General features: G+C 43.3%; 1 protein-coding gene across 3 annotated transcripts; it reads right to left on the minus strand.

Moving 5' to 3' along the window:
• Positions 1-881: 881 nt before the first annotated feature.
• On the minus strand, positions 882-13902 carry LOC115196962 (pseudouridylate synthase 7 homolog). 3 transcript variants are annotated; one of them, XM_029758043.1, is made up of 17 exons: positions 13829-13902; positions 12966-13042; positions 10429-10767; positions 10237-10321; positions 10014-10121; positions 9712-9856; positions 7733-7844; positions 7551-7628; positions 7344-7472; positions 7039-7164; positions 6831-6892; positions 6463-6623; positions 5709-5835; positions 2763-2864; positions 2055-2184; positions 1732-1823; positions 882-1589 (listed from the first exon to the last, which is right to left on the minus strand). In XM_029758043.1, exons 3-17 carry the CDS (start codon positions 10755-10757, stop codon positions 1453-1455), a joined length of 1923 nt encoding a protein of 640 aa, XP_029613903.1. In that variant the 5' UTR covers positions 10758-10767; positions 12966-13042; positions 13829-13902; the 3' UTR covers positions 882-1452. The 3 variants fall into 3 exon arrangements, with proteins under 3 accessions (XP_029613903.1, XP_029613902.1, XP_029613904.1); XM_029758042.1 differs by having other exon boundaries at positions 12917-13042; XM_029758044.1 differs by lacking the exons at positions 12966-13042; positions 13829-13902 and adding an exon at positions 10949-11004.
• Positions 13903-14099: the final 197 nt, after the last annotated feature.

Raw genomic sequence — 14099 nt, forward strand, 5'->3', positions numbered from 1 at the left:
TCCTATTGACTTATTAATGAACTGGATTGTTGAATTCCCTAAATGATGTTAACAATGAATGATTGTTATGATTAGATCTTTGTGATGATGGATTTGATACACGTTATTCTGTTTCCTTTGTTATGCAGCACAGACTACTCAGTACATATACCACTTTATGGTTAAAGGAATTCCTGCCTCAGTCTCATCCATTCCCGTGACCACCTGTTCACCCTCACTGTCAGTCATCCTACCTGTCCAAGCTACCCACAGATTCCACTAATCTTTCAACACCAGTCCTGCAATGTGACTGTACCATATCACCTAACACAGATTCCAATATGATGAAATCTGAAGTGCTTTCTTGACCAGATTCTATTTTAGAGCATGACAGAAGAGAAAAATCATATGAGACCCTCAGTATCCCAGGGTGACTGGCTGATGACAGGATCCAGTCCAACAAATTCGATTGGAGCCAGGCGATGAATTCAGTGACTACAGCCAGCTGGCATCAGCCACCCTGCCAGATGGTCAGCACCTACTATGACCTGCAGCAATGGGGCACTGTGGATCAGTCATTTCCAGGATTCATCTCTACTGGCATCAACCAGAAACAGAGTCCCCACAGCCCCATAAGCATTGAGCTACAACACTGTACTATATAAATGTCAATGTATGTTGAATATAGTAATTGTTTTGGTCAAGCAACACTGGTTTTATGACAGTAAATGCTTCAGAAAAGCCACCCATTATTTTGACAATGGAATTGTAGGGTAGATGTTCTTGGGCTGAATAGTTACCATAGGCAACTTTACAAGTTCAAGATAATACTCTAATAGTGGCACAGGTTAGAGCAGAATGATACATCTCATCCAAGTCCATGAATAACGTCACAAAAAGCATTTGCACTCAACATTTTAATTCTCTCTCTGTAAGAGAGCTGGTTTCCAAAAAAACTAAACATTTTACAGTTAAAAAAGCAAACAGTAATTCTGTACAACCAGGGTCAGGTCATTGTAGTACCCTGGGAAGTAGCAAGGGTGTCACAGAGCACCACCATGGGTTACACAAACTGTTCTACACAGCCCATTTAAAGTGCTTCTGTAGCACATCAGCTGTTTCAAAAACATATCTCGGAATTTCTCCAGTGCAGCAAAGCTTTAAAAGAGTAAAAACTTCCTGATAAAAAAAATGAAGAAACTAAGAAAATAATCAGAGTTGTAAGAATATAATATCAGAGTTGTTAGTCTTGGTTGCGTGGGATGAGGTAAGATTTCTCATCACCCCGACTGACACACCTTGAGAGGAATGACCTTTGGCTTGGCAAAGTATCAAAACACTCCCACACGCACAATATAGACTGTTAGTCTCACATACAGTAAGTAGACACCCACTAAAGGACAGACTGCTCGGCAGCCTGGAAAAGCAGTGCAGTGGGCCTATATGAAGCTCAGCGGGCCCGCTTCTGTTGTGTTAGTTGAGCCAGGTGGTGTTGAGCTGAGTCTGGTTCTTGATGCTGGTGTCCATCTTGAGCACCTCTCTGATGGCCATGGTGGCGTAGGTGGAGGGAGGCAGGGAGAACTCCATCCTCAGAGCCCTGTACTTCCCCTCTGGTGGGTGGAGGAGAGAAAGAGTTAGGAGAAACACACTACCAAGAGTGTTATTCAATTTAATGGAGTACAGATACAAGGTGAGTGGGAAAAGTACCACATATTGAATAATGCACAGCAACAGGATGAAACTAGAACACACCTTTGTTGAAGACTGGGGGAGGTTGGTCCTCTAGTTTCTCCACATCAGTGTGGACCAGGGAGACACGAGGGTCCTCATAGTTAATCACCTCCCTATAGAATGAGAGATGAAACACAACTCAGGAATGTCGAGGAGAAAATATCATACAAGGCAATCACATTATCATGCGCAAGGAAAAAAGGAAGCAATCCTCAGCTCCTTTTTATTCATTTAGAATGTGTAACGAAAACTCCTCCAACACTATTCGTTCGCTTTTTCCTATAGTTAGCTAAGACTGAAAATAGTTGTATTAACTGATACCGAGGTGATAGAGTGTTACAGACCAGCTGACGTCACTGGGTTTGATGAGGATGCGTCGGTAGGCCCCGGCCAGAGAGTAGTCCCTCACTCTGTGTCTCATGTTGTCAATGTCCAGGTTATCTGCACTCAGCATCTCCCTGTAGCCCTTCCCCACTGTTACACAACAGGAGGAAAAGACACAATCACCTCAACCACATATCTGAATAGTATAGAACAGTGAAACAGAATAGAATACTCCAGATCTTTTTTTTATTTAACTAGGCAAGTCAGTTAAGAACAAATTCTTATTTACCATGACAGCCTACCACCCCAAACCCTAACGACTCTGGGCCAATTGTGCGCCGCCCTACAGGACTCCCAATCACGGCTGGTTGTGATACAGTCTAGAATCGAACCAGGGTCTGTAGTGAAACCTGTAGCACTGAGATGCAGTGCCTTAGACAGCTGCGCCACTCAGGAGATATTTTTCAGGGATTGAAATTCTTCACCTCTGCTTGTAACACCCCAGACAACAGGATAAGACTTTCCCTGACATGAAACTAGTTTTTCAGGGCAAACAAGCCAAATTAAACTAGTTCAGACAGGACAAACCGTTCGGTAAGGTAGAGGAATGGTAAAAAAAAAAAAAAACTCAATTAAGGAGATTGTTTCTGATTATGGGGGAGGAGAGAGCTTAAGGGAGGGATAGAGACTTTGCCCTGACATGGTGGGAGGATGCAGGGCTCTCTTACCGTGGTGAGTGGGGTAGATGACATCAAACCCTGGTAGGGGCATCACCACGTCTTGGATAGAGTGGGTCTCGGCCTCTGCTGCGGACAGTACGAATGCAGTGCCTGGAGATAAGAGGGTGAATGGCAGTGGTAGAAAAAGTACCCAATTGTCATACTTGAGTAAAAGTAAAGATACCTTAATAGAAAATGACTCAGGTAAAAGTGAAAGTCACTCAGTAAAATACTACTTGCGTAAAAGTCTAAAAGTATTTGGTTTTAAATATACTCAAGTATCAAAAGTAAATGGAATTGCTAAAATGTACTTAAGTATCAAAAGTATAAATAATTTCAAATTCCTTATATTAAGCAAATCAGACGGAACCTTTTTCTTGTTTTTTTATTTATGGATAGTAGGGATGCATGATATATCGGTGAACATATCGGAATTGGCTAAAAATGCCAGCATCAGTATCGGCCGATGTCTAGTTTAACGCTGATGTTAAAAACCGATGGCAAAGCTGCCGTGCATACCTATATAACATGACATCACGTTAAATTTTGCGCTACTTGTGCAATACAGCATTCCTAACCTAGCCCACAATGTCTGCTGTGTGGATCGAGCAGTCAACAAGTCGAGCAGTCATTTGTAAGAGTAAGACAATTTCAGCGAGACAACTCAAAGGCGAAATCCATTAAAGCCAAGATAATGGAATTCATTGCCCTTGACAATCAATCGTTCTCTGTCGTGGGTGATGTTGGCTTTCGCCGACTGATCGAGCACCGGTACACACTACCAAGTGCGTTATTTTTCAGATGTTGCCCTACCGGAGTTACACAGTAATAGCGTCACTGCTATTAGCTTCACTGCATACATACTATGGAACTCCATTTGGGTCTTTGCATGTCAAAAAAAGATACAGTAGCACTGTCAAATCTGTACAAAAAACACTGCAAATAAGCAAACACCAGCCACGAACGATGCGTTTACAATACTGCTTTGGTAATAAAGCATTTGTTCGACCGCAACTTCTGGGGTACCTAGCTAACACCAATACAACCAGCCTGAAAACAATGACCAGTAGAAACTGCAGTCATTTTCATTATTCTTAGCAATGATTTAGGAATCCTTGTGAGTAAGTATTAGCCGAGTTGCCACTTGATGTTTGCCTATTGAAATTTTACTTCAGTTCATGAAAATAGCAGCCAGCTACTTAACCCTGTTGCCCAAAGCTAACGTTATAAGCAGCCAGCTAACTTTATCTGGCTAGTGGGGCTCGACCGGACCGGGTTGTGTTGTGAAGCTATAAGGATTAGGCACAATAGTGGAATTTGCGGTTTGCCTTCAAAATAAAAGTATGTCACTGACAGTGACGCAAATGAAAACAAATAGTACAATGTCGTCATACTTTTATTTTGAAGGCTAACCGCAAAGTCCACTATTGTGTCTATCTTCACATAGACCACCATTAATCAGATAAGAAGTGTTTTATAAATTAGGGTTATTTTAGATGACACCTAGCTAGCTAGCTAACTATAGCTACTGAAACAGTGTCATTTTGCTATGTTTTTTGGGAAGAACATTTTTTGCATCCATGAGCTTGCTAGCTATTTTATGACCAGCACTGTAGATGCGCGAGACAACTTTATCAGCATCATAGCATACGTATAGATGAAACGTTGTGACATATGAAATACGAGTGATGGTGTAATCAATGTGTAATAGCTACGTAAAAAATGTATGAACGCGTTAAATTATTATGTGACGCGAAGTCATATTCAGGTCCTGATTGGTCAAATAGTGTAATTTGACATGTCAAATAGTGTAATTTGACATGTCAAATAGTGTAGTGTTATCTTTTTTGACACAAAGATCCAAACAGCATTCCATAGAAATCCTGGTTGAGAATGAAACGACTGAACAAATGAACAACGAAACAGCACAGCAAGTAAGTGAAAGAGATTTTGATTATGTTTTACTGGTAATGGGGACATGCATAAATGCCAACAAAATAACTTTTTGGTCAGTGTGGTGTGTAACCTTTATTTAACTAGGCAAGTCAGTTAAGAACAAATTCTTATTTACAATGACGGCTCGGACGACGCTGGGCCAATTGTGCGCCACCCTATGGGACTCCCAATCACGGCCGGATGTGATACAGCTTGGATTCGAACTAGGGACTGTAGTGACACCTCTTGCACTGAGATGCAGTGCCTTAGACCGCTACGCCCGTGTGTGTGTTAACTATTTAACTGTACTAGAATGCTTAAAAGGCCGCTAAAATTTTAAATATCGGTTATCAGTATTGTTTTTTTGGCAAGGAAAATATCGGTATCGGCAAAAAATGTATTATCAGTGCATCACTAACGGATAGGTAGGGGCACACTCCAACATCATTTACAAACAAAGCATTTGTTTAGTGAGTCCCCCAGATCAGAGGCAGTAGGGATGACCCAGAATGTTTTCTTGATAAGTGTGTGAATTGTACCACTTTCCTGTCCTGCTAAGCATTCAATATATAACTAGTACTTCTGGGTATCAGGGAAAATGTATGGAGTAAAAAGTACATCATTTTCTTTAGGAATGTAGTGAAGTAAAAGTAGAAGCTGTCAAAAATATAAATAGTAAAGTAAAGTACAGATACCCCAAAAAACTACTTAAGTAGTATTTTACAGTATTTTTACTAAAGTACTTTACACCACTGGTGAATAGGAGGATGTGTACATCACTTGGTTTGAGACCCTACATAGAATGAGCACATTAACTCAGCCCAGCTCAGCAGGTGGTCTAAAGCCCTCTGTTAGACATGGAGTATTACACTTTAGAGCCATCTGTGAGACAGGCACTCTGGGCTGTGTGCTCCATCCCTTCTCTACAGAACATTTATTCAAGAATTCCAACCACATGTATCGCCACATGCGATGGTGAATCAGAGATACACCCACAAAACATAAACAGATAGGACCCACCTCCCCTGAGCACGAGGTCTCCCTCCACAGCCTTCAGTCCGAAGGCCTCAATGCGTCTGCTGACCATGGTGTTCCACATAAAGCTCTGGTAGCTGTGGATGTACATCAGCCGGTTGTTACGAGGGATCTAGAAGACAAGAGGAAGGCCAACACAGGGAGTTGCCTCAGCAAAACATGCTTTTAAAAAAAAGGTGCACTAAGCAGAAACTCCTCCGCCATTTCCTGGTTGAAACAAATTTGAATAGTTCGCCTAATTTCAGTTTGTGACAAAACAAGCAAGTATAGTGTCGAGAAACATTGTACCATCTAAACCACTGTGAAATATATTTTCCATAACCAAAAATATAGCATTTTCAACTGGTGGGCAAAACAGAAGGTAAAAGACGCACAAACGAAACATAACAGGAAGCATAGAAATAGCGCACATAGAACACTACCGCTTCTTTGACTTGCTTTCAAAGAGAATGGAGATCTGTAAGGCACATTTCTATGTAAATATGGTCAGGCTGCTCAAAAAGTGACATATAGCAGCTTTAATAAGTCAAACAAATCAACAGTGGACCTGTGTGGCTACATTTGTTTCTCACCTTTAACAACGTAGTCCATTGGAACAACTTGGGGATAAATAAAAGGTACGGGATGTCTGATATTGCCATTTGGCAAGTGTGCGTGAGTACACCCATTGCTTCCTGACCAGTTATAAAAAAGTGCGTCTGCCAGTTAGTTTGTACGAGTAAAAGCGGGCTCAGCTCACCATGGCGAAGGCAGTGATGATGTTCTTCTTGCCGTACATGGAGAGACCACGGAGCAGCTGTCCCTCTACACAGCGTTTAACAGGCAGCTTCTGCAGCGCTGCTTCTGGGTCCTGGGACTGGGCCCACTCCTCACGGCACTTCACCAGATAACCTTTCTCCGCTTGGCAGAGAGAGGGAGAGCAGTAAATCAATACATCATATTCTATTAAAACATCCTTTTTACATCTGCAGTTGTCACAAAGGCCACGCCGTGGCAGAAACCGTTTGACACGCGCTCTTGCAATAATGTTATCCATTTTAGATTTGTCCATTTGGTAGTGGACATGTATTCGATATAAAGACAAATGAAAGGCAGCAAATGTTTTACCTCCAGGGCGAGGCTTCAGGATCAGATCTATCACTTCCTTCCAGTTGTCTTGCAAGATGGCCCTGGTCCAAACAGAGGGACACAACAACGGTCAATCATCCATCCCCTGCCAACCCCGTACCCATGGGCCGGTTACCCTATGCACCAAGGGGATCATGTTTTTAACTGCTGACCCCATACCCAAAAGTGAGAGAGTCCGTGTCCTTACTTGCCAACTTGGTGTGTGGGCACGGCGGTGGTGCCAAAGCGCTGCATTCCGTAGTAGTTGATGAAGCCCGTCTCTCGAAGGGAGGACATGGCCTGCTGGACCTGCTCCTCTGTCCCTGTGATGTTCCTGTGTGGGAGGTAACCAGCCAGGAACAAATAGCAACGCGTAGATCAGATTAAAAGTTGCTGCGCTATTTTAATGGTTAAATGAATCAAAATCAGGATTGGAGAGTAGTTTGAGTTACAAAGAATAAGTTCAAGCAAAGAGCTTACACACATCAACATGCACAGCTAGTATCCACTGACCTGATGACCACAGTGAAGTGATTGCCCTGTAGTTCCCCCAGCTTCAGAGGGTGTTTCTTGTAGCAGAAGTTTCCCAGTTTAAAGTTATTGAGGCACTTGTTGAGGTGAGACAGTCTTTCTGCTGTGATCCTGAAGGGACAGAGAACATAGGTTAAGTAAGTACGTAATTACAAGTATCTGCTGATAGCAGCAAGCCACCACACTCACTTGAGAACTGCAATCTCCTGCACAGTGATGGCTCTCTTGTCCTTGGTCCCCATGTAGGAGAAGACATTGGGCCTCATCCTGGGAAATAACAGACACAGTCAGGAGTTGTACAGTTTAGTAGAAGTTTTGCTTACATATTGTTAGAAAAATGCTATGAGAAACCGTGTGTGTTTTTTTTTAACCTGAGGAACTTTGAGAGCACGTTGATGGCCTCCATGGTGTCTCTGTTCTCCTTGTAGAGGACGAAGTGGCAGAAGGCCCCGCGGCTCTTAGGCCAGGAGTGTTTCCTGGGGGCTGGCCAGGGAGACAGGAGTGAGTTGTGGCGATAAAGGTAGAGTATCAGACAGACCACATCCGTCAGAGAGTACACCCTCATCAGTATTCAGGGCTTCGGTATGCATTTCAAATGACTATCTGGCTCCTTCATCCTTTTGTGCGGAGGAAGCTCTGTTAAGGAGCCCAACACAGACAGCAGCAACCACTTCTTTAACAACTGTTTTATGCCACGAGCATCCTGCATATATGTCCCAAGACGGACGCCTCAGTAATTTAAATGCTCCCCTCGAACACTCATTCCCCATTGCTCTAAACTAACCAACTGGGGTTCTTCTTCCTTAGCCTACACCCTGAAATTGGTAATGACTATTTACCATATAGAGTGAAAATAGTAGCCATATTGAACAAGCAGGATAATCAGTGGTTTTATTATGTGCAGCGTTTTTTTCTGGATCATAATGGGGCTTAGGTGGTGGGCGTGGCGGGGGCGTGGCTAAAGGCGACTGAATATTTTAGTGACAAAATTGAGCTGTTTTGAAGCTAGTTTCCTGCAATTCTACACACCTTGCCATTGCTTGTGCTATCCAAGTGACTCAAACATAAAATCAATGAGGGCCCCACGGTCATGAACAAAATAATTTGGGGAATTCTAGGTTCTCCCTGACTGTCTAGCTTTTATTTTGGTGATAGTTCATGCTCAAAAAATATATGTCCATTATCTTTTCAACATACTTTATATCTGTACACTTTTACATTTCTGTTTGGACATAGGCGGCCCAACAACAAAAACACTTAAGCGGCCCGCCCAATACTTTTCTATGTAGGAAAAAAAAAATGTTGGCTATTTCTAACTACCAACATTTCCGAATAAAAACTCCCAGACAACACATGTTCAAACACACAAGTCGGTTTGGTAAATTCCAGCAAGTCCCAAAACAGCGATGACGTCATGCCAGACAATGAGCTGACATTTAAATCCATTATGAGGTTAATCCAACATTTGTTACGGACTGGGGTCTCCTGAAACCTGAGCAGAGTGGACGAGAAAGTCTTACCTGCAGCTGCTTTGACCTCTGTCCACCCAGAGAAGAGCAAAAGGAATAGGATATAAATGATAAAAGAACGTTACTAAAAGACGGTCGTGGACCGTTAGACAGACAGACCGGCAGGGGTGGCGAGGTCAGCATGCAGGGTTGGAATGCCGTTGTGTCTAAACCGTTCTGTGCAGCAGGAGTGTTCCATGGGCATGACAGAGTAGCCATTATTTGATGACTACCATGTTGTGCTCTTTTTGAATAGGCCACAACATTTATAGGAAATGATTCATGTGAAAAACGGCGACGTCTTAAATGATCTTTTCAAGCTTAGGGAATTGATTCAGAGGCAAAATATGTCAGTCCACGTCGAGAGAGAGAGATACTCCTGATTTGTTGGAGAGTCTTCTAACGTCTAAAAGTTCACAGAAACCTGGATAAAAATCATGATCCATGTGATCTCTCTCAGTCCATGGGACTGGTCAGGATCTTTGGTCTGGATCTTTAGTCAGCATCATCATGCAGGTGTGTTGTGTTGACCTCACATGCACCTGTTCATTCATGCACCCTACATATAATCTCATAGCCAACCCAGTAGCTACTCAGCTTAGAGAGAACCCCATGCAATGAGAGACATGAGGCCAAGCTGACAAGGGCATGCAGCACCACCCTTTTCCAACCATTCAATGAGAACTTCCCCCATTCTGAAATGTAAACTCTATCTTGAAGTAAGAGAACTTCAAAGCGACTTGATTCGGTTCTATGATCGATGTTAGAGATTTCACCCAGCAATAGGAAATAAACCAGAGAGACAACCCAGAAAATCTCCCATTCTCTCCTCTCTCCTGTACCTGCGAGGGCTTTCTGCCCGGCTGCGTGGTAGGCAACGATGAACTTCTTTCCCTCCCGCTCCTCTGTCTTGGTCTCCAGTCCAGGGTACAGGGTCTTCACAGCCTTGTGGACGAGGGTCCGCTTCTCTTTTGTGTCATCGGCTACCTGTGTGCGTGTAATCAAAACTTAATTGATCTCTAACGTTTGCCTTTGAGGACCGTGGTCAAATGTAAAAATAGCATCTTAACTAGAACGATACAATGTGAAGATACAATGAAAATAAACGTTCAGTGGGCGTGGTGGAAATGGTGCATGCACTCACCTCTATAGAGACGTCGCCCTCTTTGTTCTTGAAGAGTTGTAGCTGCTCCAGCTGCTGTTTCTGCTCCTCTGTGAAAACCTGGGACTCTGGCTGCTCTACCGGGGCCTCCTATTGCAAGACAAGTCCAACATCAGAGTTTAACTTCAGCAATGACTTCTAGATTATATATTTCACTCTAAACTGCAAGGCTACAGAAATGTATACCGATTCCTTGTTAGCTCACCTCAGCCTCCTCAGGAACGGAGAGATCATCCAACAGCACTGTCTTGCCTTCTTTGTTGATCTCGTGCACCACAAAGTCAGAGTACCTTAACACAGACAGAGCAAGAGCTGATCTCAGTCATAGCGAAACACACACAGCAACACATACGCCATGTTCAGATCGCTCTTCAGGAGGGCCGGAGGCAGGACTAACCTCTCCTTGAGAATGCCTGAGAACCCCTGGTGTTCACTGACAAACTTCAGAATCCCCACATCCAGCTCTGTGAGGCCATGCTTCATCATCTCTGCAAAGGCCTCTCCTGACCCCAACCCTTCCCCTTCTCCATCCTCTTCCAATGGCTCCGTCTCCTCCCCCTCTGGCTCTTCTCCCTCATCCTGGGGCAGCTTGTGAGAGGGCCCTCCGTTCTTCTCATCCTTCTGGACTCTGGGTCTCTTGGTGCTGTGGTCAACCTCCTCCAAAGCAGGGCATGCTCTCTTCTCCCCCCCAGGGGCAGGGACCAGCATGGGCTCTGCATCGGCCATAGGGACCAAGCTGAGGGGCAAGAGAAGACAACAATGACACGCTGAGTGAATTCGTCAAAATCCACACCACTACTACAAACACCTAATCTTATAGAATTAAAGGAGATGCTCACTTTATTTGAACCAAATCTGTATTTTGGACATCAATGGCATGTTATAGAAGTGCCCAGACACTTTCTTTGCGATCTCACTTGTTTTGGAGATACTAGCCCCACCAGCGAGATACTTCCTCAGGCTCGTTCCTCAGGCTCGTTCCTCAGGCTCGTTCCTCAGGCTCGTTCCTCAGGCTCGTTCCTCAGGCTCGTTCCTCAGGCTCGTTCCTCAGGCTCGTTCCTCAGGCTCGTTCCTCAGGCTCGTTCCTCAGGCTCGTTCCTCAGGCTCGTTCCTCAGGCTCGTTCCTCAGGCTCGTTCAGCAGTTGCAAGGGCACAGATAAAACATGAACAAATGGCTCCGAAAATACCCAAATGTGTCCTTTTAGAAACAGCAACAGTCACTATAGTGACGCAGGTCTTTAGATGTACACATGAAATTGTGTCATTCCCGAAATGTATCCTCAATGTTAAATTCCATTTTGTGCGACTCGAGCGACACTTCTCAGTGTAGCCCATGATCCTGTTCCGTGTGCATATGCGCTGGCAACACTGAGAAGCAGCACAGCTGGATAGGGGAACCTGCTTGAGTCGCACATAACGGTATATAAAGTCACGGATAACGTTCGGAATGGTGTTGTCACGATACCAGGTTTAGTATCACGATACTCTATACCGTCCAGATACTCCATATCAAAACAATACCACTACTGCTCTGTTGAATCGTTGAGCATCTTTTGAGTTCAATATCACAACAACAAAAAATTAAAATCAATTATACAATCAATTTGACTTTGTAGAAATCTAACTGCATAATAATGTAATGGTAAAAAACATTTGAATGGTAAATCTCTATTGATAAACTGGGTAAGTGAAGATGCAGCCTCGGCCTAGCCACAATACAGGTGAATGCATATTCAATAGGAGTGTGCATGCATTGAGTTTAATCAATGGGGGGGGGGGGGGGGGGGGCAAAATGTGACACCAATCAGGCCTCCCTGCAATAGATCATCCTTGGGAGAGATGGGAGAGAGACCGAATAAGTGAATGAAGTAAGTTTTGGGTGGCAATCAGTTTTGAAATCAGCATATTTTGCATGATGGTTTGCATATTATCACAAACAAAGTACTAGGTTAGTGAATTAATGTCAGCTTTAGCTGTCAGCTAGCAAGGAAAGGTAGCCTATAATAGCTGGAATCCACCTGTATCTTGCATTGTGAAGTGCTCTAGCATGTGTGGACATTGTTTTGCGAACAGTAAATAACAGTTGCAACATTTCTACTTAACGTGTCGCATTATTCAAGCGTGTTACTTGTGTGCAGCATGAATGGGGAGCTAACATGATGCAGCCCTGACTCCCAGTGGAGGCTAGCAGTGAGTAAGTGGAGCAGGCAGGGTGAGCGCTATAATAAGGAGTCGGCTGCACTGATAGACAGGCACTTGATCCATGAGACACATTTGACAGAAGTACTGAAAGTAACAAAAATTCTAGTACCGAACCGTGTTTCATGTTCTAGTATCCAAAAAGTACCAAAGTTACAGTATGCTGTGCAACACTAGTTAGGAATAACAATGTAATATGTGCAACATCTAAAGACCTTCATCACTATACTGTACATCACTATATGGGCGGCAGGTAGCCTAGTGGTTAGAGCACTAGGCTACCCGAATCCCCGAGCTGACAAGGTAAAAATCTGTCGCTCTGCACCTGAACAAGGCAGTTAACCCACTGTTCCTAGGCCGTCATTGTAAATACGAAATTGTTTTTAACTGACTTGCCTAGTTAAATAAAGGTTAAATAAAAATAAAATAAATAAATACTGAGAGCATTGTTGTTTCTAAAAGGATGTATTTGGGTGTTTTTGGAGCCTTAGTTCACGTTATCTGTGCCCCTGTTGCTGAATGAGCATGAAGTATACAGCTGGTAGTGTACATTTCTCAAAAACATTTGAGAATGCAAAAAAAAGTATCTATAACATGCCATTTACATCCAAAATACAGATTTGGTTCAAATAAAGTGAACTTCTCTTTTAATATAATGGGAGAGTTGTGCTAAACACTTGACTTACAGATTGCTGATAGGGACGTTAAAGAAAAAGCTGTGTATCTGGCAGATACCTGGTGCTCGGATGTCAGCAGTTAGTAGATGGGGTGTATGGTACCTCAAAGCAACCCAAAGAGAATTCCTGATGGACCTATGGATGTAAACAAGGCATTTTATTTTTTTTACAAAGCATGTCGCTCCAACCAAATATTCTGTGAACACTAGCCTCTAGCAAGGTACTGGATTGGCCATCTAACACCTCCCCTTTCCGAGTTTGGGAAACCCTGCCCTAACCCTCCCCGTTTTCAACTGGTCGTTCAGAACAGCACCGGCTCCGTTAAATTGAACGTTCTACTACGTTTTTTTCGTACTAGACGCAGCCCAGTTGTAGGTGACTCATTAATTCATCAGTAACGCAAAAACACACTGGCCCTTTTTTTGCGCACCGGCCCTCATATCCTGCACCCTCCAGACCAACGTAACGTAAAAAATTATTGCATTGTGCACTATTTATCTAGTAGTATGATGATAGCGTGATTGGCAGGATGATTAGGTAACTACTGTAACATCATTGTAAACACGACATGATCATTTATTCTTTTTAGTTATAGCGAATGTATCTTCCTTTCCGAAACGGTGTAACAACAACTTTTCACACTGTGGCTATGCTACATTGTTGGTACCCAGTACCATCCAACTGGCAGATGGTTCGGAAACCTGTTTAATTTCACAGATGCATGCCTCTGTTGTGGTGTTATCTTCAACTGACTAATTAGCTACTAGCTAGCTAGCCTGCTAACGATAGCTCATGCCAAGTAGAAACATGACTAGTCAAATGCGCCCACAAATGCTTAGCCAGGGCAAAGCTATGCATAGTTACATGAATGCAATGTGGAAATACTGACATTAATTGTTTCTATTGCAAAATCGGATTTACCTGCTCGTACAGGGGTTTAGTAGAGAGCGCACAATAAAGTACGCCAGTTTTCCTACACACGTGTGTTTGACTCCGGAAATAGTCACTCCTTGAAACCCGCCCATATCAAACACTCATTGCCTCAAGGGCCTGTCAATCACACAGCTCCAGGCTATTAGGGTTACTTTGGCCACACACCACCGTGTTACAATATATTTGATATATGAGTAGCCTCTGATTTAGCAGCTTCCTCTTAGTGTTCAATGACGATACATTATAATTTGAATAGCCT

Source organism: Salmo trutta, chromosome 7 (assembly GCF_901001165.1).
Source record: "Salmo trutta chromosome 7, fSalTru1.1, whole genome shotgun sequence".
Lineage (NCBI taxonomy): Eukaryota > Metazoa > Chordata > Actinopteri > Salmoniformes > Salmonidae > Salmo > Salmo trutta.